The 27,000-nt window shown below is 48.6% G+C and overlaps 1 protein-coding gene across 4 annotated transcripts in view; it reads right to left on the reverse strand.

Annotated features, from left to right (window-relative positions):
- Igsf3 (immunoglobulin superfamily member 3) overlaps window positions 1-27,000 on the reverse strand; it is an 89,206-nt gene that overhangs the window by 20,391 nt on the left and 41,815 nt on the right. Inside the window, exons 3-8 of one of the 4 annotated variants that reach the window (XM_085677918.2) lie at window positions 16,824-17,201; window positions 14,151-14,561; window positions 9,596-9,985; window positions 8,163-8,219; window positions 5,463-5,864; window positions 1,173-1,577 (exon numbers count right to left, since the gene is read on the reverse strand). In XM_085677918.2, coding sequence (XP_085534044.2) covers window positions 1,173-1,577; window positions 5,463-5,864; window positions 8,163-8,219; window positions 9,596-9,985; window positions 14,151-14,561; window positions 16,824-17,201 — 2,043 coding nt within the window. Of the gene's footprint in view, window positions 1-1,172; window positions 1,578-5,462; window positions 5,865-8,162; window positions 8,223-9,595; window positions 9,986-10,587; window positions 10,820-14,150; window positions 14,562-16,823; window positions 17,202-27,000 lie in introns of those variants that run through there. The other 3 variants (XM_048442196.3, XM_048442197.3, XM_087897699.1) reach the window with 3 other exon arrangements.

Raw genomic sequence — 27,000 nt, forward strand, 5'->3', positions numbered from 1 at the left:
TTCCAGGAAATGTAAAATTGTAATCAAAGGGCTGTTCTTCCTAATGGGGGTGGAGGCAGAGAAGCTCAATAAATACCACTGCCTTTCCTTTCCCCTCTAAGTTCTCTAAACATGGACAAGGGAAACCACACACACAAAGTTACTGCCAGGACTTTAAGAGAAAAGTTTAAAGATTGAAACAGCCTGCCCATTTTATAATGTCAGTGTCTACACACACACACACACACACACACACACACACACACGGGGGGGGGGGGTGCTGGGCACTGTCCTGGATTAAAGAGAGTGCAAAGAGACAGGACAACTCAAAGTGCTGTGTGCTCCCTAACCAAAGTCTCCTTGGAGGTGGTGGTGGGGATTACACTGAAAAACCCTGCTGAGACAACTGGGGAGTTGTGGGTAATGAGACTGCACCAATGATGAATTCCTGAGTATGACAATGGGGCTGTGATTAGGTAGGACAACGTCCTGTTCTTAGGGGTCACATGCTGGAGGATCTAGACGTGTCCTAGTGCACACCACCTATAAACACACAGGGAAAAAACACATGCAAGACATGAACTAGCCACAAGGAAGGTGCACGTGATTGGAATTTCTCGGAGGTGGGAAACAGATGCTGTGCCAGGGCTCAGTATACCCTTTATTTCCTCATATCTCCCAGTCAGGCAAGCAGATGCCCTTCAGTGTCTTACCATGTCATATAAGCGGGAGCAGACATCCTCATGGCTCATGTATCATGGAAGGGCACACCTTCATATATGTCAGGGAAGAACAAGCATTCGTATCTCACATAATATGAGCACATATCTTCATATCACATATGCACACATCCCTGTGTACCCCACTGTGTTACATATGCACACATCCCTGTGTACCCCACTGTGTTACATATGCACACATCCCTGTGTACCCCACTGTGTTACATATGCACACATCCCTGTATACACCACTGTGTCACATATGCACACATCCCTGTGTACCCCACTGTGTTACATAAGCATGCATCCCTGTGTACCCCACTGAGTTATAAGAGCACACGTCTTCCATACTGTGTCATTTAAAGACACATTCTCACGTCTCTTACCATATAAGCACACACCCATGTCTCTCACCGTGTCATGCAGACACACATGGGCCCTACAGGAGGGAGGCCCTGGAGCCTGAGCACCCACCTGGCTGCAGCACCCGGATCTCCAGCAGGTTGGAGGTCCTCTCCGCCAGCCTTGTCCAGGTGTTGTTGTAGTTCCTCCGCCACAGCTCCGCCACACACTGGTACTTGCCTGCCTCTGTGTCACTGGCCCGGCTGATGCTCAGGCGGACGTTGTTGCTGGACTCGGCCTTCTCGATGGCAGTCCGAGTTCGGAAGGTGGATGACCTGTCTCCCCACTGAACCCCTCCATCCCGCGTGAAGGTCACCAGATCATGGAACTCGACCGTGCCCACTGGCTGGAACCGCCATGTCACCGACACGGGGACTCGGGACGGGTAGTGGGGTTTGATGATGCACTGCAAGTCAAAGGAGTCACTGTAGGTCACCCCTGGCGTCCGGGAGATGGCTGTGACTGCAAAGCCCGTTTCTGCAGGGAGAGTGGAGAGGTGAGGCAGACACATCTGGCTTTTCTGGGGTAGTGTGTCATCAAATGTGGGTCACCTGGCAAAGCTGGCAGTCAGAGTGGAGGCTGCATGTTCTTAAGCTTTCTGGTCACGAGAAAGCTATTTCTTTAGGTGTTGTGCTGAGGCCCAACTCAACGGGTCCTAAGACTTCTCACAAAGAGGGCCCAGGCTATTCTGGGTAACCCAGCCCTGTCTCCTCCCAGTGAGACCTGAGAGCCTCATGTGGGTTTACAGCACCTCCTCCTCTAGGCTAAGACACCAAAGCCACATCCACTCCTAGCAATCCCAGAATTCTGTGCAAAGCCAGTTTCCTTCACTGCATGTACCCAACACCTAGATACCAGTCCCTGGTCTTCTAGTGCATGACGTCCTGAAGCAGGCATGTGCAAAAGGCTGTCAGCCTCTCCTCTAATTCCCCATAAGATCTAGGTTCAGACAGGTATTAAGGGACATACGGCAGGAGGGCCTGGTCTTCAGTAGATGGACACCTGAGGTGGGGTGGGGAATCACTCCTAAATTGTGGTGCCTGCAGTCCCAGTAGGCTGTGGCCTCTCAATATTTCTTACTGACTGGGAGGCATCCCTGGCCTCTAACACTCATTCTCCAGTACAAGGGAGTCACAGTTCCTTCAGTGTGGATGGACACATTGGTGAGAATTATATGAAAGTAATGGTGGTCGGTGTGTGCTGCGTGCCAAGCCTGGTGTCGGAGGCTCTGCTTTCACCCCCTCATTTGATCAGCACTGGGAGTTCAGGCAGACCTGCTGCCCCTTTTGCAGGGTGCAGAGAAGTCAAGTAAACTGCTTGATATTGTGAGTAGTAAATGGTAGGGTCAGGGTACAGCCCTATGTGCACCTCACTCCAGGGCCAGCCTGGGGTTGCTGTGCCCAGGGGAATCATCAGACTGATCAAAGGCACCAACTCTGCAGGCAGTCACGTTCTTGGGACACTTCCTAGCTGTGTGACATTAAGCAAATGATCTAAGTCCCCTCTGCTTCTGTTTTCTTTTCTGTAAAGGGTCCTTGTGAAGTTTAAATGAATATGTAGGACATCATATACAGTCTAGAAAATACGCAGTTTGTTTAAGAAACCAAAGGGATGAAATACTTTAAAAGTCTGCAGGTGAAACTCAAAGCACGGAAAGAGTCTTCGGGATTTCCCTGGGGAGTTGTTAGAGAACAGGTTGGCAAAAATTGCTGAACTCTCTGGATCTTCAATTTAAAAAATGAAGACACAGAGACCGACCCTGTGTGGCCGTGATGGTCACTTAAGCAGTGGTGTGTAACACACACGCCATAAGAGAGGTAAAGATCAGAGACGCCAGGGAACAGGTCCTGCACTGGGTGTTTCTGGCTTCACATATAAGCCTTGGTGCCCAAGACCAACACAGGCCAACACTGTGGACACAGACCAGAGTGCAGATAGTCAAGCCTTCATAGTCACAGTGGTCTGTGGGCAGCCTATTAGTTCATCCACACATCCGTCAATGGCTGGCAGGACAACCACAGTCCTAGTTCTAGAGGGACGCTAGAGAGAGGGTCAAGTGAGCAGAGCTGGTCTCGGGAATCCAAGGGAGTGCTACTCAGTCTGTCCTGGCTGTGAGAGCGGCCAGACACATGGTGAGCTTGAGAAAACTGTAAAATTACCTCCAGGGAAAGCACCCTGACTCACCCTCCCTGGATACCGTAACGTCTTCAGTGGGGAAAAATCTACACGTAGCAGATCTCAGAACCATCTCCCAGGTTCTCATGTCCAAGTCCACAGCAGTGCCAAGCACAAGCGATCATCACTGTAAGTTTCTAGACATAGACATCAGAGCTGCCTGGTGACTGCAGAAGGCAAGCCCATCTTTGGTATGAAGCATTCGGAAAGCTGATGCAGTCACAGTGAGGTGCAGGGGAACACAGGCTGCATCTGGGTTACATGATGCTGTGTTCGTTCCAGGGCCTAGACAGCAACCAGTCTAACCAAACAGGCCCCACGGAATGCCATGGGTCCAGAGCAGCTTCTTGTTTCCCTACTGCTTGCATGTTTCTTTTTACTGCATGCCCTGCTTGGGAAGACACCTTGTTACCCTGAAAAGCCCAAGGATTCCTACAACAGTGACAGGTGGCTTCCCCCCATTGCAAGGCAGCTGGAGGGAAGCCCTGGCACGGGGGAGTTAAACATCAAATGGAAAATGCTTTATCACTAGAAAATTGAAAACAGACATTTAAGAAGAAAGCCAGAGCTGCCCTAATCCCAAAAGGGAGAACAAGGACTTGGTCCTGAGCAGATCTACCTTGCGCTGCGGCCTTTATTGAGTGCTCGACAGCACTACCAGCCTTACCTGAGGTGGTGACACAGTCCCCGGGAACGGGGACTGACAAAGCTTCCTGACAACAGAAGGCCTGACAAAATAAGTTATCTTCCCAGCAAAGAAGCGGGTTGGTCTTTTAAAACCGTGATAGATGGACTGCATCTGGCAGACAACACGGGAAGAAGCCTCTTTGGATACCCCGTGAGGCGCAAATCTAATAGTACTTGGTTTCCGCAGATCTCAAGGTATCTTTTCACTCCGTGCAAATGAGGAAATGTTTTTTTTTCTTAAGTGGGAGCTTCACAGAGGAAGAGATAAAAACACAGGCCTAAATGGGACAACTGAGCTGAGTACTGAGACTCAGCCAGATGTGGGGCAAATGCTGTATTGTTGGCAATGAGATTTCCATCCTGTTCAGACACTTTGGGGGGCTGGGCTGTGAGCAGCTGAGAAAGACATCCTGTGGCAGGAGAAGCTTTTCACTATACCTGGTCATTCCTCTTTTCCAGGCCAGTTTTACCACAGCCGCGTCCTGCTAGTATGACTGCACTTATCCACTAGGGTCCTCATACCGCCCAGCTCACCCAGCGCCAGGGATGGCGACAGCCCACAGGGGTCCCTAGCCCCACCCACCACCGACTACTGTTCGTTTCCTCTAGCCCTTCAATAAAACACTCTAGAAGATTCCATTATCTCTAATCAAAACTTGTTTTCCTTTTTGCCGTGTGTGTGTGTGTGTGTGTGTGTGTGTGTGTGTGTGCGCGCGCGCATGTGTGTGATGTAATGCATATGAGTATATGCATGTTTGCCTGTGGTTGTGTGTGCATATGTATGCACACACAGACCCAAGACTGATGTTAGGCATTGTCAATTGTTCTTCCACCTTATTCGATGAGGCAGGGTCTCTCAATCAAACCCAGAGCTAACTGATAATGGCTGGTCTTGATAGCTAGCTTGCTCTAAGGAGCCCATGTCTGTCTGCTTCTGGGGCTAGAATTACAGGCATGTGATATGGGATTCCCCTTTGTATGCTGTGAATACTGTTGGTTAATAAAAAATCTGTCTTAGGCCTGCACAAGATAGAACTTAGGTAAGCAGGGAAAACTAAACTGACTGCTGGGAAAAAGAAGATAGAGTCAGAGAGAAGTCATGTAGTCCCACAGGAGATATTTGCTGTAACTTTACCCTGTAAGCCACAACCACGTGGCAATACACAGATTACTAGAAATGGGTTAAACTAATATGTAAGAATTAGCCAGTAAGAAGCTAGAGCTATTGGGCCAAGTTGTGATCTAATTAATACAGTTTCTGTGTGGTTATTTCGGGAGTCTGGGCAGCCAGGGCACAAACAAGTGGCCTCCTACAACAGGCATGATGCTGAGCCCACTCAACATTTTACCAGGGTTCTGTGAACCTGAACTCCAGATGGTCACGCTTATGGAATGCACTGTAACAACTGAGGCATCTCCCCAGGCCCTCCAACCAGAACACTGCTAAGACGGGAAGGAGCCTGGCAAAAAGCATCTGCCATAGTCCCAGTGCTCACTCACCAAGAGCTGTGATGGAGACAAGGGTGCTGGCACGGCGCTCTCCCACGATCTGCCACTCTCCATCCACAGCCCGTACCCACTCTGTCACATGGCATTCGTACTGGCCCTCGTCCTCCTTCCTGCTGTTGAAGATGCCCAGGCTGAAGGAGTTGGGCTGCACCTGCTCCATCTGGATGCCCCCGAAGCTGCTGCGCTCCCAGTAGGACGAGCCCGGTTGCACGGTGCCATCGCGGTCCAGCCACATGACGTTGCTGCGGCGGTTCTGCCTGTCCACAAGCTGCCAGATGACAGAGAACCGGCCCTGCAGTCTGCCCACTGTGCGGACGCTGCAGGAGAAGTGCAGATCCTCGCCCTCGAGGATGACACTGGCATTGCTGGCCACCTCCACGGAGATGCTGCTTTCTGGAGAGAAGAGAGAGTGCCACACTGGGGGTTTACGGTCTCCATGGCGCCCTCCTCACAGATGACACAGGAAGAAGGGTGCAAACCGAATCCCATGACTCTGACAGTGAAGGTCAAAGGAGCCAAAGCATTCTGATTTGCTCTGACAACTTACTGCTGTGAGATCTGGCTGGTGCAGACCAGGCATTGCCTCCTAGATCTGGTAGCCTAGAATGCTCTTTGCTTTGTGGAGTGGATTGGAATAATGAGGTCCTAAGACCTAAGAGTAAATCAGAACCTGAGAAATTCAATACAATGACAGGGTGTGGATAGCATGAAATTATTTATGGGTGACCTGTTCAGATGCAGTTCAAGGCTTTTGGCTCGGAGTTTCGGAGTTTCGGCATGAGGAAAAACTTCCTAATCCGACCACACCTCAATCTTCTAGCACTTGGAGCCACAGCAGTCAAATAAAAGCTATAAAAATCCATGTTTTTATATGCCATTTGAATCCTTCGGGGAAATATTAGGAAACAGAAAAAAAATGTCAGGAAGTATTTGGAAGATGGCACGTGCTTGTGTGTGGAAATTGGGGCACAGAAGGTCTAGCCTCACCAGGAGTGTGTGGAGAGCAAAGTTTCATGTTTTCATTAACACAGAAGAATGAGCTGCAGCCAGTGGCTCACCGTCTACTGCTCCCCTGTTCTACCCACTCATTCATCCCTGAGGTGCTCTGCTCACCACCCTGACAGTCCGTCAAGCAAAGGTGGGGATAAGAACTTCACTCCCAGCCTAGCTTGGTCTAGCCTTTGCCACTCCTTTGGATAGCTGGTCTCAGTCAAGGGGATGAGTCAAACTCGACAAGGCTCAGCTTCTTCTTCTGTAAGATACCATTTTTAACTTACAAAAGAGTAAAAAGCAAGTAAGACAAAGCACACAGATTGTGTAACACACAGTGCGCTTTTTAAAGACGGTGTCCACAATCATGATTGATTTTACTATACTCGGATATTTCTGCTTTCATAAACAGCATAGCTAACACTTTCCTAATTATGCATATATTATTTTGCATAATTACCTATATTGAGTTCAATAAGCTCATATAAATTAAACAACACAATAGATAGTGTCATAATCAATTTGGATTCAATTTTCTAGGCACCATTGACAATCGATTAAGTCAAATCCCAGATCAAGAAGCACACCCGATCACGGCAGCATTTGGATCCACTTTATTCTTCTCCCTTTTATTTCCCCACAGACAGAAACAGAAAAGAAGAGCACCAGGCCTCAGCGCCTAGCTTTCGTCATAGTGAGTAGGCTGAGCTTGCTTCACAGGAAGTGGATCTGGACAATGTGGGAAGAGCAGCCCTCAGGAGGACAGCCTGCCCAGGGCAAGGCTGTTGTTGGCAGGGCTTTGGAGCTTGGCTGCACTGCCTGCCTCCTGACTGGAATCCTGGTGTTCTCACCAAGCCTCAGTTATCACGTGCACAGTTGGGGACTCTACGAGTGTCTACTTCAGGTCATGACACCGAGAGGAGGAAATGGGGAAGTGGGCAGAACTGAGGCTGAACCTAAGGCTCATGGATGCTCCACAGGCATTCCACAGCTGAGTTACAGCCCCAGGCGTTATTCGTCATCACCAGTATCCTTCCTCACTGTTTTCAGCTCGAGGTGAAATACGGAAGACAGCTTCAGGATCAAGGAATAAACCCTCTGGTCTGTCTCATACAGAAGAGCAACCTGTAGGACATCAGTCGTATGCACGACTGCCAGCCCAGTGGACTCCTCAGGACATTCTGGATGGCTATTTGGAGGAAGCCTGGAAAACCTAGACAGAAGGAAAGCCTCTGGCAGCCAAGGCCTGGACAAACCCGGCTCTGCTGCTGCACTGCACGCTGTAACTATTTACACGGGTTCCCAGGCTTAGAACAAGGTAAAATCCTCCGGACTGAATGAAAACTAGGACAGAATTATTCAACATCTGAGTGTGTGTTCATAAATGAATTTTCCAATCAAGAGGCTGCCGGCGGAGCACAGGCTAAGCGCGGAGCAGCGGGTTTGGAGTTAGAGCGAATGTTCCTAATGCAATCGCAAGCCCCACCACTAACTGAACAACCGGATCAGACACTCCCTGTGTGTGCTCTGATGTCTCCATTCACAAGATGGATGTAACGCTAGCTTGGACGGAGATTGGAGGATTGAGAGCAGAGAGATCATTTATGCAGAAGCACTTTGGGTTCTTAGGAGGAAAGGTGCCATTAAAATCCAGGGCATTATCACCATTACCGATTGATTGTTGTTCTTCAGTAGACTTACCCAAGTGGCCTTGGGGCAGGATCTGGTGCTGCTGGGGGACTTTAACTACCCAGTTATCTGCTGGAAAAGCAATATAGCAGGCCACAGATCATCAAACAAGTTCTTGGAAGGGCTGGGGGAAATCTTTTAGCACAAAAGATAGAGGAAGCAAACAGGGTGGCTGCCCTTCATGCCATCCTTACGAAACAAGGAGAGATTAGTTTAAAAGCACAGAGTCTGTGGTTAGGGCAGGCACAGGAAAACAGGATAAAGAGTGTGGGCATTCAATCTGATCGTTTCAACTGTACAAGTATTCAGCAAGCACCTACTCTATGCAAAGCACCATGCAATTGCAAGAAAAGCACCAGAGTTCAAGGTTACGTGTGTGTGTGTGTGTGTGTGTGTGTGTGTGTGTGTGTGTGTGTGTGAAGTACAATAAGCATGACAGAAAAACAATCCCATTGATGAAAAGAGAGAGAAGGGTGACAGGCCTTCTCAATCTATTTTGGACTTCACACTTAATAGATAAACATTTCAAACACACAAACGTGTAAATAAAAATGTAAAGGAAATCATTACAAGGCTAAGAAGAGGAACAGTCCTAGGAGCTAAGAAAAGGTTAAAGGTTAGTTCTTAAACTGGACCATCTTGTTTAAAAATCAGAGCGTTGTAAGTTGTGATTAACTTTTTGCTAAAAACAGAACTGTGAGAGAAAAGAGATTAATAAGAATGTCTCGACACCATGGATATTTTAAACACAGCATGCATGCACTCTGTTCATCTCTGAAGTTCCCAGAAGGGCACCACCCATCCTGACATGGTCAGTGTCATGCATGAGGCAGAGCCCCTGGAACAACCTTGAGAGGCCCAAGCTCTCGAAGCACACTCCAGTAAGGCAGACACCCCATCCCCTGACCATCTATGTGCACATTAGGATGAACCTATCACTTCGTGCACGCTAGCCGAGTGCTCTACCACCCACCGCCTTCTAACAATGCAATTTCAGTACAGAAGAGACAATTAGGGAACTACCCGCCTTGATACCTGAAAAAACCCAGACAGCAAATCCTTCCTAACAATGCAGTTGATGATACCCAAATCCTCCCATAAGAGATGAGCTCTCCTTAAGTGAGATTTCAAGGCAGGCCTCTACCCACTTCTGGGATTTAACTCCTCCAGAGGAACAAATGACTTCCTGGTCTTCCCCCAGGCTGAGCTGGCAAGGCTGGTGTTTTACACCAAGCTGCGTGAGTTCAAGTCTGCAGGTACCATCTCCAGCCAAGACAAGCCCCTGCTGCTTTGTAGACCGGGGGCTGGAGAAGGCAGAGAGGCCCTCTTTCTGGTCATCTTATCCCGACCGCCCCTTCCCCCTGGAGCTATTCTCTCTCCACTACTTCTCCAATATGACACTAGTCACTGCACTAGGAACTAGTAAGCGCCGCACTTCTACTTACTGAGGGGAAGGACGACGATGGGGATGTTCTTGGGACGCTTGCTTTCCTTGTCGATGAACTCGCCAGTGACAGTCTTCTCTCGCTCTGTCACCCGGCAGTTGTATTTACCGCTGTCTTCCTGGCGGAGGTGGTATATCTTAAGGACAAAGACACCGTCACCCTCTTTAGCCACTTTAAGCTGTCCCTTGGCTTCACGGTGGGCAAATTCACTGTTGAGGACTGGCACAGCGTTGGGCCCCATGGTGGCGATGAGTGAGCTGTTGAAGGCCCAGGAGACGGCAAAGTACCGGTCAGGAATGTTCTGAGCCTCTAGGATACACCTGAACTCCACTGTCTCGCCCACTGTGTGTAGCCGCTTATCTGTCTCCAGGCGCACGGTGAACTCTTTGTCTGCGAACAAATTGGATGCATTCTGGGTAAATGAGGGCTGCAACCCAAACTGCTTCAGGAAATTCCTATTCCCCAACCTTCTTCACGACACTAACCACAGAGACGACTCAGCGTTCATCTTGAGAGAAAAACCCAACTCCAGCCATGCAAACTCTTAAGAGTCTCAACCAAACCCAGGCGGTCTCAGGAGCTCACCATTTGCATCTAGACCAACGGGACTCTGTCAAGGAGCACACTGCTCCGGATTAAACCTCCGGCGCCTGCAGACAAGTCTAGTCTCACTCAGTGGCAGCTGGCAAAGGTCCAGGCCTGAGTTCCGCTAGAGCAACATGATCACAAGGACGTTTGTTTGCTCAGCAGATCCTGTAGGACTCACAGAGGTCTGTGAGACAAAATTAGGTGCTGACCCCAGTTCTAATCAAAACTCAGGTGAATTTACTGAGATTCTTCTCTACTACTATAAGAACACTGAAAATTAGATGTGGGTAAGACAAACTAGCTGCGTCCCATAAAATGTCTTTGCACCAGCCTAAAACCTGCCAGGTCATGACTTTAATCAGACAGAGCAGGAAAAGAATCTACTTCCACTAACAGTCAAGCACCTCTGAAAATGGCCAAGGATCGAGGCAGGAACTCTCGCAAGAGCTGGTATCTATCTAGGCCCAGCGGTATCACCACTGCAAACAATGCCACGATCTCCAGGAAACAGTAGTAGTTGATGGTCGACTCAAGAGACTTCACCCTGTGGCGGGAGGCACTCACGGTGAAAGTGGGGGGGGGGACAGGAAGAGGGGTTAGGAGTTGGGGAAGTGGCACCATCTCCCCTTGCTGTGGGAGCCTGCAGCTCCTAACTCCTTCCAGTTCCAGCTTGAAGAGACTACAGAGGGAAATCCCATCATGGTGGCGTGTGAGTGTCTAAGGACTCATCAACCTCAATGCCATAATGGCCTTCCCTCTGCGGCACTTCCGGGCCACCACTACCATCTTTGAGATCCATGCCTCGGTTGTCCCGAGCCCATCCCTCATGCTCTTCAAGCACACGAGCGTCCTATTTCCCCGTGGGAGTGGACTGTGTGAGCCAAGGAAGCGTTGCTCTTCTCCAGTCCACTCAGCCTGTTTTCTCTCCGTCCCCTCCTTCCACACAGGTCAGTCTCCTGAGTCAGACACCATTTCTTGCCCGTGACTAGCTCCTCCCTGTATTACCCAAAGCCCTCTCAATAATACCTGTGACATGTCAGCTGTGGGCTCCACCCCACCTCACATGAAAGAGTCCTGGGAGACAACGGCAGAAAGCAAAAGGGTTTACTCTGCTACCGTCTGCTCGGACAACGTACCCAGATGAGACTGTGCCCATGTTATCCATTGTCATTAGCCCTCTGATCAATAAAATACAGTACTTCATAATCCATCATCAACCCTAAAAGGCACTCCTTCCAGGAGATTGCCCGTGTGGCAAACCAGAGGATCCCAGGGTCTCAGACCTTCTCGTCTGTCCTAGGCTAAGTGAGCTACCGCCAGGGCTTTCCTCTCTTGGCAGCCCCGGATGCTGCTTATCCCATGAGAATGCCTCAAGTTCCATGGAGTCTTCACATTTCCTGGAGATGCAAACCCCCCTTTCTGCAGAGCAATCTGCTCTTGCTTATACCCAATCAATTGACTATGGATTTGGCGTACGCTATTTTGTATCCCTTTTTCCTAGCCCACTGACATCTGGCTTCCTGATCCCTTGTCCACTGACCCAGTGAGCAACACCAATGGTTGACGCGACCCTCATCCTCCTGAGCAAGCTCTAGCCTCTAGGGCCACTCTCCTCCCTTGGTTCCAGGACAGCATCATTTCTGCCTCTCCCCTGTCTCTGCCTCTCCCATGCCTCTGCCTCTCCCCTGCCTCGCCTGACCATTCTGCTCCTTTCACAACGGGGCTTGTTCTCGGACCACCTCCTACTGTCATGGGTCTCTTGAACTTGGTCCTAGTCTTGCCCTAAGGGCTCTCCCGAGTCCTCCTCATTTGCGTTCAGTCTTTAGATGTCCATGTCCAACGACACAATGGGTGTGTCATGCTATGAGTGTCTCTGAGAGTCCGCTTACAATGGACCCCTCGACCAAGTTACAAAGACAACCAGTGCTGCCACCAACAGGTGAACAGACCTCCCAGCGGGGCTCTGCATGTCCCCATGACCCTCCATCACTGCACAGGGTAATGTCATTCATCTTGGCAGTCCTGGGGCCTCGTACCACACCTTCAGTGCTGGAAAGACTAATGTCTATTAAAATAAACATGAAGAAAAAGGCCGGAAGGTGGAGTTGCAACTCCTGAGCTTGAACAAGTACACACCGTGAAGATATCAACGTTTTATTTTTTCCATTAAAATTTTCCTCTGCTGGCTTAGTCTGGATACATGCGCAGGGCAAGTTCAAATGTCCTAATTCTAAATTGGTAAGATTAAAATAAAGAAGATTAGCTGATGCAACCTAATTTAAAAGCATTAAGACTCGAAATTAGGTTCAGACATTTTTTTTGACACTGATCTTAAGACCAACCAGGAAGGCAAATGATAAACAGGAACTAAAGCCTCTTGGGTAAACTTAATATTAGAAGATCCAGAAGCCACTAAGAGCCCCAGTCCTAAGTGGATCAAGTGTGCCCCTCTCACCAAGAACCCCACCACCATTTGCTTTCACACCCACTGGGTGTCCAGAGATCCTGCTAGCCTGCTCCCTCTAGAGCTGTGCTAGAGAGAATGTAGACCAGTGAAGAAGGACCTGGGAAGTCCATCAGCTTCCCAGCCCTGCCCCAGGAGTCTCTGAGGAGGGATCCTGGATGAGTCAGAAAGTTCAGTATCAGGTGACTCGGAAGCATTGCTCTCAAATACCCCAGCACCTTCGCAAGGAGGACAAGAGACAGGGCTGACAAGAACACTGCCACCTGTAACACAGAAACATCCTGTCCTCATCAGGACCAACAACCCTCAGCAGAGAGAGGAGACAAGGCCCTCTGGCGATAACCATTCTCCAGCCAAAGCCAGGCCCACATAAGAACCCGCCCTAGCCCTAGCTCGGCCAACACCGGTCACAACGGCATCAGTTCTCAATGGAGCTCTGCAGGTGCAAGAACCTAGAGGAGAACCCGGAGTCTCAGGAAATATCAAGAGAAGCTGTGGAGAGCTGCGGCTTGCTAGGCCACCACCACTACCTCAGCCCTAAGGACTGCACAGGCCGCCACCACTACCTCAGCCCTAAGCACACCATTCTTCCCCTTCAGGGACCCTGCCAGGCCTTCCCTTGACAAAGTGTCCACAGCAGGAGCTAACACTCTACACGGGCCTCATGGCACACATCTGGTTCTTACTGGGGTCACGCCAAAGAGCACTGTATTCGCTACGCTCAGCCGCAAGGTGAGGAAGCCATCCTACCTTGCCTCACAGACGTAACAACATGTTAAAGCATTTTAGAAGTTGTAAAAGAATGGCAGGAATATTAATGTCAAAATAATGGTACACTAACATCTGCTTTCCTTGCTGTTTCACACATCCAACAAAAGGCTCATCTCAAATGTCCTTTGCAACCGAAACATCATCAGACTGGGTGGCACCCACGGCTGTCAGGAATGGGAACCCAGAGTCATACATACATAAGACACAATGATTTTCTGTGATATCTCTCATTTTTTTTTTAAAAAAAGATGTACTCATTTATTTTATGTGCCTGCATGTATATGTGCATATCACATGTGTGCTTGGAGATCCAAAGAGGGCAAAGGATCCCCTGGGACTGAAGCTGAAGAGTTGTGAGCCACTGTGTGGGAGCGAGGAATTGAACCTGGGTCCCCTGCAAGGGCAATACATGCTCTTGGCCACTCTCCAGCCTTCTCTCCAGCCACACTTTTCTGTAAAATCTCTCATTTTTAAAAAACAAATTTCTTATTCAAAATAAAGTATGAGACCGTATAGTAAGGAAAACATGATGATGAGCAGGCCCAGTATAGGCAGCCGTGACTCACGGCAAGTTGGGTCTGTGTGCCCGTTTTCTCCAGCAGACGTCACAACCATTTCTAACCTCACCCAAAACCCTACTGTGTTGTCATGGTTACCAAACAAGGTGTTCCCAAACCCTCCTAGTGTCTGACTCCCCACCGGATAAAGGACAAGAAGCTGAGAGAGACTGACCGGTGGGCTGAACGTTGACCACAGCACCCTCGGAGCGCTTCCTAGTCATGGCGTACCAAGAGCCATCTGGATCTTGGATCCACTCGGCAGCCTCGCAGTAGAACTCGCCCTGGTCGGACGGCTGCAGGTGGAAGATGGTGAGGCGGAAGGTGGTTCTCCCCAGCTTGTCCAGCCGTACCTCGCCCAGGCTCTGCCTCTGGGCGTATTCACTGCTGGAGTGCAGGATGAAGTCTCGGCTCAGGGAAATGACTTCCACCGGCTTCTCGCCACCCTTCCGCCGAAGCCAGGATACTGAGAGGTGGCTGTGCTGGTCGCTCTCAGTGGACACTTCACAACTGAGCTCCAGTGGGTCCTGTTCCACTTTGTGCAGAGTCTGGGGGACAGCTGTGGCCTGCAGGGAATCTGGGATCACTGTAACATAGAATGTTCCGACAGAGGAAGGTTACAAGGCTACAGAATCCGAGACTCACCTTCCGAGAGGCGAGGGCCCTACTCTACACAGAAACCACTATTACTGCCTCAACAAAAGCAGCCCTAACAATCGATTTGAGGCCACAGACAACCCCGAAAGGCATATAAACCTAAATACACTTTTCTTTTATGGTAGCCGAGATAATATTTTTGGCACGGACACCTGCTTGGTATTTTAATAACACTCAGAGCAAAGATGGACTTTATTTTTAAAATGTATACAACAAAAAAAAATTCCCTGAGAAAACTGTAAGAATAATCGCTGAGGTCTAATAAGATTTGACGTTGGTTTTGGTATTGCTTTGAGATACCTTCACCTCACTTCTGACTGGGAACGGCTCCTGGACCTTCTGGCTTTCCATTCCTAAGCAGCCCCTCCCCTCTTCCCTTCTGGACCCTCCTCTCCATCCCATCTCCCAGTTTACCTTATCCGCGCACTGTCCTGAGATGTGGGGCTGGGGAGTGGGAACGGAGAAAAACCACCATCATTCCCTATTTTCCCCTTGTCCTGGGGAAAAAGCCTAGGACTTGAATAGGCAAGTACTCTACCACTGGGCTCCAACCCCCACAGTCTACCTCTTTAATTTGGAGACCAAGTCTCACAATGTTGTTCAAGGTGGTCTCGAACTTGTGATCTTCCAGCCTCAGCCTTCCAAGTGGCTGGATTACAAATGGGCACCACGAAGCCTGGCTGCACCCTCGTGCCTTCACGGGATTCATCAAAGTGGCCACAGCTGTACACAGAGGACTCAGGCAAATGAAGACACTGCTATGTCCAGTCACTGGGGTTTTTACCCCGACCTTTATCTTTCTGAAGACTATACGCCATCCTACTCGGCCTGATAAAGGCCTGATAAAGGCGCTCCAGTCATGACAGGGGCATGTTTTCCTCCTGTTCCTGTCCCAAGGTTGATGTTTAAAGTCCTCTTACTTTAGAGGCTCATTACAGAATGAAAAAGAAGCAGAGGCAGCGTCCTTATTGACAAAAGCCCACCAACAGGTTCTGCTGAGCTCAGGACTTGGGTACAAATCAGAACAGTCTTGCCGCTGTCTGCCCTTTCTCACCGGCAATGGTAACCAGAGGGGCCCACACTAAATGCTCCCGACTCTTCCAGCTTACAACCTCCCCAGCACAGAGAGAGCACCGAGAGAGACAGGCAGTCTGTAGCTTCTTAGCACGCAGACAGGGAGGTCTCGGTACCCGGAGCCCTACTCTCTCCCGCACCTCAAAACCTGTCCTTTTTCCTCATCATTCCTGAAAGATGGAGTTCAGGGAATTGCACCCCAAAATAGAGACACTTTTCTGTCGATTACTTCACATTAAAGACAGACCCTTTGGACAGTAGTGGAGGCTTCAAGCAGTGCTATTCCAGTGCGTGTCTGCCCAAAGAGCAGGCCTGCTGAAGAAGCTCTCACCTTCTGCTTCTTCGTTGGATTTTCTATTCATTGAACTCAGATCAACAGGGAAGGAGACTAAAGAACACAACTGTTCATGGGCAGCTTCAGTCACAAGCTCCTGTCTGTCTCTGAGATCCACTCAGTTCCCAGAAGAACCATTACTGTCTGAGAATCACTAAAATCACTTACTATATCTCAAATGGTCTCATTCCCGTCTCGGTCTCTGTCCCCTCTGAGCATCTGGAACTCACTGGGTTATCTGAGCAGGAACTCTCCTGAGATTGCCCTCACACACATGACCGCCCTCCTGCAGTGATCCTCCTGTTAGCCTCTATCTACTGCCACTGTCCTGCCTCTGGAGGGTGGGACTTTTGCTCTTGCTCTTGAAGGGACTTGGCTCTCTTCCCATTGACCTTACCCACTTTACCGTCTGAGCCATCCCTCCAAATTGTCACCCACAAATGTCCTTGCCACAGGGTAGTGCCTTGCTTCAGCCTCCTGGATACTGGGATGATAGGCGTGAGACACTACTCCCAGATCTTGATTTTACATATTCATATTGCCTTTGACCAGGAAAGGTCTGGTTAGTCACTGAGGTTCTTAACGTTTGCACAAGAACTCCCAAGTGTCAGCCTCAAATAGTGTTCACAAGTACACACAGAAATAGTGTTCACTTATGCTCCCCTATGTATCCCAAGATATTTGGGGAGTCTGTCTTTCAGCCATACAGTATGCAGCAAAGATACATGGCAACAGAAGGGGCTCAGGCCTGACACTGGCCACACAAAAGCAATGTCTCCTTACCCACTAGGTTCATCTTGGCACTGTAGCTTCCAAAGTAGCGTTCATCCGTGTTGGGGGTGTGACATTCATACTCCCCAGCATCCCGGGCTTGTAGCTCTGTGATGTGCAGTAAGGCTGAGTTCCCCTGGATTCTCTCCACGTAGATCTTCCCACTTCGGACTCGCTGGGTGTAGATGGCGTAAGGGAAGGACGAGTCCACTGTGCTAACGATCTGGACTTCACGTTCTGGAGCAGAGGGTAGGTAAATGGACCACTGGAAGTTCTGCTCAGAGGGACCCTGGTAGCCACTCACATTGCACCAAATGGTGATGTGGGAGCCCTCTGTGCGGTACAAGGGTCCTTCCTGGACGGTGACCTGTCGCTGTGCTGACACCACACCTAAGGGGAGACAGACAACAACGTGCTTACTTTTCCGACCAAATGCAAAGCAGACAGCACTCCCCTGAGGATCTGTTATTTGTGCGACATGATAGCAATATAAATAGGTTACTGGTCCTTTCCAAGGCACTCTGTGATTTATAAATATTAATTAAAACACTGTAGTAAAGCTCTGGATCTAATTTGCATATATGAGCATTTGATCGCACAAGGACGTGGCTCTGTTACTTATTCAACGCTGACCCTTGTGAATTTCATTTGGGTCTCACTGTCATTTATACGGCAGTTTTATATCTATTTATTATTACTGTTTATAAAGTTTTTAATAAAATGAACAGGAAAAGTTGAATCCTTGGCACAAATCCAGCCAAAAACAAATAAAAGAAACCGCCTTGTAATCTGGTTGAAATTAAATGTTTCTCCCATGATTAGCGGAGCTGGCCCAAGAAAGCCATTGAGTCTTTTTTTATTTGGAGGAGGGGTGGGGCAGTGCTGCATTCTTTCTTCCTCTCATCCCAAGGAGCAGCTCCTTTTCCCTGTACAAACAGATGCCAGTAGATCCGGCAATGGGAGTGAGCGGGGTGTGTGTGTGTGTGTGAAGCAGAACAGATTCCCACCAGCTGGCACAGAGGGGCGGGGCTTAACAGTACTGAACCAAGGTTAGCTACCCTTGGGCTCTTGGCTCTGTCTGGCCCATAGAGTCCCTGCCTCCTGGTTCAGACACAGCTCTCCAGGGTCACTTCTGCCTCTGCCTACCCTATGTCCTTCACATTGCATCCTCTTGTAGGGGCAAAAGTTAAATCTGGAGACTCAAGATTCTCATCCCACGCCAGCTGCTATGCCTTCGACAGGGTCTGAGTGTGTTCCATAAGGGCTGATATGCTGGTGAGAAGAAGCGAGAGGGTTGGAACCTGTAAGAGATGGGGGCCTAGGACAAGGTCAAGAGGACATGGGAACACTGGAAAGGATCAATGTCAACAGCTGGGATGTGTTAGCTTCCACAAGGGTGGGGTGTGTGTGTGTGTGTGTTTTTTTTTTAAATTCTCCAAGTCTGGCTTCCTGCCCCACCATAAGATGGTTCCTCACTCTTGCACATTACACTTTCCAGTCAGGACACCGTCCACTATGATGTGACACACTCAGGAGGGCCCTCACCAGAAACAGAACACACAGGGCCAACCAACCATAAGCTAAAGAAACCACTTTTTAACACAAAACACTTCAGCTGGGCGGTGGTGGCGCACGCCTTTAATCCCAACACTCGGGAGGCAGAGGCAGGTGGATCTCTGTGAGTTTGAGGCCAGCCTGGTCTACAAGAGCTAGTTCCAGGACACTCTCCAAAGCTACAGAGAAACCCTGTCTCAAAAAAAATCAAAAGAAAAATAAATAAATAAACCGAAACATTCCGCCTTAGGATTTTGGTATAGCAATAGAAAATGAATTGCTAACTGGGTGGTGGTGGCGCATGCCATTAATAATCTCAGCACTTGGGAGGCAAAGGTTGATCTCTGTGAGTTAAGAGACCAGCATGAGACCAGAGACAGAGCAAGTTCTAGGACAGATAGGGCCACACATAGAGAAACCCTGTCTTGAAAAATTAAAAAGGAAGAAGAGGAGGAAGAGAAGAGGAAGAGGAGAAGGAGGAGGATGAGAAGGAGGAGGAGGAAGAGGAGGAGGAGAGGAGGGGAAGAGGAGGAAGAGAAGGAGGAGGAGAAAGAGGAGGGGGTAGGAAGAGGAGAAGGAGGAGGAAATGGATTGCTTTCTCTACCCATTCCACTCAAACAAGGAGAGCCACTTTAGAAGTCAGCACAGCTCAGACCAGATACAGCCGAGTCACCTTGGTATCCATTTTCATCTCCAGACCCTGGTCTCATCTTACAAAAGGACTTCAGAGAGGACAATGTCGCAAGGCTGGCCCTGTCACTTATCGGTAAGTCACTTAAGGCCTACAAGCCTCAGAGATGAAAAAGACAGGATGTCTACAAAGCACTCAGTAAAAAGATGCTAAGTCTCAAACTAGCTGAAGCACACAATGGACCTGAATCCGGAGACTGACCTGGGTCAGTAACCGCTAGGGACATTTCTGTAGCCTCCTGTGAATGACCACATCCCGGCTGCTCATACCTACCCAACACTGCGGTCCATTCCCACGAAACCTTTCCTTTTACCCAGGAGAAACTTAAGCAACTCAGCTGCTACAGAGGTGGGACAACACCAATCCTGATGGGGCACAGCTCAGTTTAGCCCACAGGGCCTTTGGGCCTCAAAGTAAGCTAGCCTAATCTGCAGGACAACAGACTCCCAAAGGCCAGCTATGCTAACAATAACAAGAAAATAAAAAGCTTTTGGGGGGTTGGGGAGGTGGCTCAGTGGTTGAAGCATTGACTGCTCTTCCAGAGGTCCTGAGTTCAATCCCCTGCAACCACATGGTGGCTCACAACCATCTATAATGAGATCTGGCGCCCTCTTCTGACTGCAGACATTCAGGCAGACAGAATACTGTATACATAATAAATAAATAAAAGATTTCCTTGTAAGCAGAAAATATTTAAAAAAGAAAATAATAAACTTTTTTGTTGTTTTTCTACAAAGGGCAGGGAAGGGTTGAGGAGAGAGTTTAGTTGGTTAATAGGCTTGCCACATAAGAATAAGGAGCACAATTTAGCCCCAGTATTCACTGGCTAGGCACAGTAACCCACATCTGTAATCCCAGCACTGGGCAGACAGGGAAAGGAAGCTGTCCTGGGGCTTGCTGACCAGCAGAGTTAGCCAACTTCTGGGTAGTGTAGGCAGAGCAAGGGGAGCTCCGGGTTCGAAGAGAGACCTTGTCTCAAAAGGTGACTTCCCTCTTCCATACGCATGTACAAGTATGTCTATGCGTGCACACACACACCCCAACCTGAAATCCCTCCTACCCCTCCATCACCCCTGCACACGCACATACATGGGGAGAGGATACCTAAGCAGGACAAAAGCAACATGAGAACCTGCTTTGTTCTGCCTGATGACAGCCATTACTATATTTAAAGTCACAGAGGAGGCAACTGACAGTAATTTCCAAAGTTAGTATTCGGCACCTAACATGAGTTAGGTACTTTTATGGAATTGAAATGCACTCATACTTTGTGACAATTCAAGCAAACACTTGAGTTCTCCTGAAACGCACAACACTATGAAAACAAGTTGGCTGCAATACTAACATTAGGTCTCCTTGGCATTAGGGCTTTGTACTTCAGTGATCTGACACTGAGCAGCTCATACATGCCTCGCCCACTGCGAAGGAGGCTGGGGGCAGGTCAGAGAACTCTAGCACCTTCCTTCCCGGACTGTTTCTCCTCTTTGGACCCACATGGAACAACGGCGGTGGGGGAAGCCTCAGAAAACAACAGTGACTTGATGCCCCCTATGATGTCATCACTCGGGGCTGCAGCCTGGGGGAGTTGGTTCTCTCCTTGTACCATATGCTTTCCAGGGACTGAACTCAGGTCACAGGCCTTGATGGCAAGTGTCCTTATCATCTCACCAGCCCCATGAAGTGCGCACAGGGATCAAGTTTTTTGAATGCCCTCATGTAATCCTAAATATGTGTCTCAGACGTAAGAACTGTCTGCCTTGGGGCTGGGGAGATGTTATTGGCCACACAAGCACGAGGACCTGAGTTCAGATCCCCATCATCCGTGTACAAGCTGACACAGAGGCGCAGGCCTGTGATCCCAGTGCTGGGAAGGTGCAGACAGGTGCACCAGTCTAACAGACTCGTGAGCGCCAGGCTCAGTAAAAGATCCTGTCTCAAAGGAAATAACGCTGAGAGCAATCAAGGAAGACATCCGAAGTTGAATGCTGGCCTCAAGTGCACACTCACATGTGCGTGCACACACACAAACACACAAAGAACCGACAGCCTTAAGATGTCTCTTTTCTGAACAGAGCCAGTCAGGTGCCTCCACGAATAGATGCATCGTAACTGTAGATCCCACAAAGCGCCATTCTCCTCTTGTCTTTTCTTGTCCAAAGAAAACAGCTGAGCTTCATTTCGTCTGGTGCAATAGATGAAAATGAGTTTAACTAGAGTGCATTCAGCTCGCAGACCTTGCACAAGCACAGATCCTATACCCCCCGCACCCAAGGGTAAACAGTGTCAAGTGCCTGAATGAGCAGGGCAACAGGGTCAGAACAAGTCGTGCAGACCGGAAGCAGATTACCATCTGTCCTGACAAACGCGCTAGCCGCAGCCAGCCATGCCTGTTTGTTACCATCTCTGCCACTCCGCAGCCAGCCATGCCTGTTTGTTACCGTCTCTGCCACCCCGCAGTCAGCCATGCCTGTTTGTTAACCCTCTCTGCCACCCCGCAGCCAGCCATGCCCGTTTGTTAACCTTCTCTGCCACCCCGCAGCCAGCCATGCCTGTATTAACCGTCTCTGCCACCCCGCAGCCAGCCATGCCTGTTTGTTAACCGTCTCTGCCACCCCGCAGCCAGCCATGCCTGTTTGTTAACCGTCTCTGCCACCCCGCAGCCAACCATGCCTGTATTAACCGTCTCTGCCACCCCGCAGCCACCTTACAAACTGCTCTCCAGCCCTGGAAATGGGCTGTTCTTACAAAGTGGGATTTTGTTTGCTTATGTTTGTTTTTCAGACAGGCTCTTGTTCACTAGTTAACAAAGCTAGTTTTGAACCTTTGGCAATCCTCCAGCCTCAGCCTCTCAAATGTTGGGCTTACAGGCATGTATCACCATACACCGTAGGGAATCCACCTTAACACAGAAACAAAGTGAACTTCCTTCTCACAGACGAATCCCGCTTCCACACTCCAAACTCGCAATGCCCTGGAATGTCTCTCTGCCGCCTTCCCACAGAGCAGGACCCAACTCCGCCCACAGCATCCGCCTGGTCATCTCCTTTCTGAGCCTACAACAGCAGGTTCCTCACCATGAGGACCATTTCTTTAAAAAATAATAATCACAACTTAAGGCATCCTATACATTTCAGATTGCTATGTAATAGGCAAATTCCACTTCTGCAATGAGAAAAGAAACATCAACTGTCATATATAACAATATAAAAAGGACCAGAAAATAAATACTGGGCCAAAGGACAACAAGTGATTTTATTTCCCTTTTTATATTGCACTCCTCGGCAAGGAGTATGAACCAAAGCTTTGCCCCAAATAAAAATAATACCTAACTGCAGTATAAAATTTCTTCTTTAATGACTAGTATAGTATAATAAACATTTGCATGCAATATCTATATCACAGTATATATATGTATATATATATATGATATATATACATATAATATACATGCACACACTTCAAACCTTTGGACTAAGCCCTAAGTCCTGAGCTCCTAACTCTCTTGCAATATTAATGAGAGGAGGCTTCTGATACCCGACGAGCCTCCTCCAACCATATCAGAATTTGCGCTAATGAGATGACTCAAGGTAGGCCCTTAGAGTTTCCGAAGTTGGACATGAGTAGCAGGTTGGAAATTTCAGGTCTCAGATGGAGCTGAAATTTCCAACCTGCTACTCATGTCCAACTTCGGAAACAGGATGGGGCTAGAGACTAAGTTCAATCACCAATAACCACTGATTTAAAGAGGCATGCCCATGTAACCAAACCCTACACAGAAACCCTCAGTGATGGCCAGGCACGGCGGTTTCTTTTATTCCAACACTCTCAGGCGACAGAAGCAAAAGCAGGCAAATATCTGTGAGTTCAAGGCCAGCCTGGTCTACATAGCTAGTTCCAGGCCAATCATAGCTACACAGTGAGAAGAATAAAAGAAGAAGAAGAAAGAGGAGGAGGAAGAGGAGAAGGAGGAGGAGGAGGAGGAAGAGAAGGGGAAGAAGAAAAAGAACACCTCAGTGATGGGTTAGGACACCTTCTAGGTTCATGAACACACTGCACCAGGAGGGTGGTATCCAAGACAGGCACAAACGCCCGGCCCTAGGGGCTCCATACTTTGCCTGATAAGATGAGTAGGGTTGACACGTGGGACACAGGAAACAACTTCTGAGGGTGGATCTGTCTCCTCTCTCAGATCACATATTCTGTATGAGGACATCAAAGCAGTCAGATGGGGGCCCACCTGAGGCTTGGTGCCACCAGCCAACACTAACCTAGTAGCAGCTGGCAGAGCCACCCAAGAGCGGATCTTCCAACCATAGTCAATGCTTCACATGCTAGCCAGCTGGCCCAGAGAAGATGGTTGCTTTCTAGGAGATCCCAAGGCTAAAATACTACTGAATACTGAGTCAAGAGACACCCCACCCCTTCTGTGGCTGCCCTTTAAATGTAAATGTTTGTTGCTAATTTATCCTGAGTCAATACAGAACAAAGACTCCTTCCAAGTCTATGATTAAACATAAAACCACATCACCTGTATTATTTATATATACTAGGAAGACCCTCAAAAGAATTATTCAAGGCCCCCAAAAGCCATGGTTTGTGGGTGGGGGGTCGTCTGTCTCCAGCCACAGAAACACACACTGTCACCTAACTAGCTTTCAAGACATTGTTTGTCTGGATCTGGAGAGACGGTTCAGCCATTAAAAGCTAGGCTCATGACCAAAATATTGAGACGTTGTTTGTTCAAGTGTGCATCCATATTCTCTATGCTCAACTTACTGAGCCCGGCTCTGGATGGCAAGACTCAGCAGTTCAGGACCAGGGAGCGGCCAACACACTTCACACCCATTTCTTAAAACATGCCTTGGGATTCAGGTACACACATCTCTCATTACAGGATCCAATATTTTATGTTCAAGATGTATGATTGAGTAGGTAGGCAAACATCTAGACTCTGGGAATACAGCTCTTGAGGACAGCTCCCCCAGCAAAGCGCTGGCCCACAAGCCTGAACTCAAGCCCCACCCCTCAATGCTCACTGAACACTCAGGATTCTGCACGTGACTCAGACACATTGATTTGCCAGAATATGGAAATAGGGCTTGACAGTTCAGTCAGCAAAGTTTGACACATAAGCATAAGGATTCAATTGTAATAATGCCCAGAATACACATTTAAAAAAAAAAAAGCTGGGCGTGGCAAAGCCCAATTATAATCCCAGCTTTAGGAGGGGCCAGCCAGACAAACCTACTTGAGCTGCAGGCCAGAGAGAGATTCTATATCAAAAACCAAGGTTGATGGGGTTGGAGAGCTAGCTCAGCAGTTTTAATGACATTGGCTGTTCTCTGAGGGTTTGGGTTCAATTCCCAGCACCCACACGATAGTTAACAACCATCTGTTAACTCTAGTTCCAGGGGATTCAACACCCTCTTCTGACCTCTGTGGACACTAGGCATGCACAAAGCGCACAGACATACATGCAGGCACAATGCCCATGCACATAAAATGAAATTTAAGATAAAAAAACTAAAAGGTTGGTGGTGCTTGTGGGACAACACCTAAGGTTGACTTCTGACTTCCAGGTGTGCACATGTATACGCATACACACACACACATACACACACAAATGCATGCATGCATGCATATATACATATATATGCATGCATGCATGCATGGAATTAAGCATAGGAATGATGTAATGCACCATGTACCAGTCTCCTGGGGAACCCTGAAGAGCAAATAATACTTGAAAGCCAACAAATGAGTATTTTAAAATTTCATCTCACTTCTACCAATATGAGATATCGATCTAAAAATGGGTCTCATGAAAGCTCTAGGTATAGGAGTATTAAAAGGAACATTAATGTTTAACTTTGAGTTAAAGATGCAAAACAGCATATGTACACAGTGAATTACGCTTGTAACCCTGCCCCTGGAAAGTACAAAGCATTTTCAATACTGTATCAAGTTGCTGGATAGTGAGGGCAGGGTTGCCTCTCACTTGTTACAAGAACAGCAACATCTCCGCTTTCCCATTTTCCCACTTTTCTCGTTTTTAAATTAGCAAGTATATGGCATCTGAAGATGAAGATGAACGAGGCTAGTGAAGGACCCTGCCCTCAGTTTTGCGCACGTCACCTCACCTGGACTCATCCTTGACTGAATGAGGTCGATTTCATTATAGCTACACTTACCAGAGGAGGAAATGGTCTTCAAGGTTAAGTAACTTTCTCTATGACACAGAACATGACTAATGGCTTTCCCCTCCCTGGCGCCGAGGCTGGTGAGTATCAGAGATAAGTGAGAAGGTGCCTATCTGCCTCCTGGCTTAGTTGGCACTGAAAGAAATGATGGGGAACCTAGAAAGCCCCAAATGTCTAGGCGAACCTAAACCAGGTCAGCTGAGCATCAAGGTAGTCTCCAGACAGAAAAGACCAAAGTGCATTTCAACCAACACATCAGGGACAGCATCTGGGAAGTCCCTACGGTGAGCTTCAGTCAGGGGAGGACCGGAAGTGGAATAAGCTAAAGCGATCCTCTGTCAGACCCCCTTCCAGATCAGGGGACAGGCAGACACAAAGCTTGTCGTTGTCAGAGGGGCTCACTAAGCCCCAAACAGCCTGTGGCACTGTTCCACATCCACTGCAGAGATGACCTGATCTAATCCTCACAGCAAGTTAGGAGTTACACCCACCTAGTGACCTTGCAGCCCAGAGGCCGAGGCCTGAGGCAAGGACTAGGGAGAGCGCAGAGTGGGGCTCAATGTACCTGCACTAAATAAAGTACATTAAAAATGGAGTTTATGGCTAGGTCAGTGCCATGCCCGAACAGAGACAGGCTAAGGTTTAGATGTGACATGTGGGGTGCAAAGACAGCCAAGCCTCACTGTGTAAAGAAAGCCACAGGTGCCCGGAACTGGATCAGAGTCCTCACTTTCATCAAAATGGTCCCTTCAGAAGAGAACAGAGGTGGGGGAGGTGAGACCAAAAGGGGTAACGTGATGGGGGCAACAAACACGACAAACACCATCAAAGTATGCAATAAATCTCTCAGCCGTAGGGACCTTCCCAGTTAAGGCCTCAGCCAAGTCCACTGTGCCTGGCCCAAATTTTCCAATCCACAGATTCTGTGAGCACAACACAGCAACCATTTTAAGCTGCTTAGAATTGGGATGATTCGTTACACAGCAAAGAGAACCAGTGCCCGAGCTACCCTTCTACCGCTGTGTTCTCAGAACCTGCTGGATAGCAGTGTGAGGGAAGGGTAAATCCTACAGCTTCATCTAAGCTGATGTTCCTGATAGAAAGACACCGACTACTATAACTCAACAGGAAGGATGGCAGCAGCGGGGTGCCAGGTGAGACCCTCTCTGTCCGTCCGATCCACAGGCGCTTCACAGGCATAGTGGTATCTGAACTGTTTCAGAGGATGCAGAGCAGGGCATGCCACACGGAAGCCTTACTGCATTCTAGGCTGAGCATGAAGGTGGCCTGGGTCTGTCCTGTGAGTACAGGACCCTTCAATTTCAGTTAGCAGAAGGCACAGAGAGACATTAATAAAGGCAATCTTCCTCCAGGACTGGAGAGCGGAGGAGGGTACAGAGGTAAACAGGCAGACAGATCAGATTCATATTTCTGAGTCCTCGCTCTAGAAGCAGCTGGAAGACAGAGCAGAGGGCAGGGCTGGAAGCGGGGATACCAAATTAACAGTCAAGGGAACCAGCAGGAGAGCTGGCCTGCTGAGAGACTCAAGGGCACGAGCTTCATCCATTCATCTTTTCAGTATTTGGGGAAAAAGAATGTGAATCTCCTCCAGTGGTACCTAAAATAGAAATGGCCTAAAGAAGATTAATAAATGCTAAATTATTAATGCTACTTCTAAGAAGGTGTAACTATCAATGATTCATTTTGCCTCTGATGACTTTATGTCCCTGACAGCTGCATGGCC

Source organism: Myodes glareolus, chromosome 17 (assembly GCF_982192425.1).
Source record: "Myodes glareolus chromosome 17, mMyoGla1.1, whole genome shotgun sequence".
In the NCBI taxonomy this organism is placed as follows: Eukaryota; Metazoa; Chordata; class Mammalia; order Rodentia; family Cricetidae; genus Myodes; species Myodes glareolus.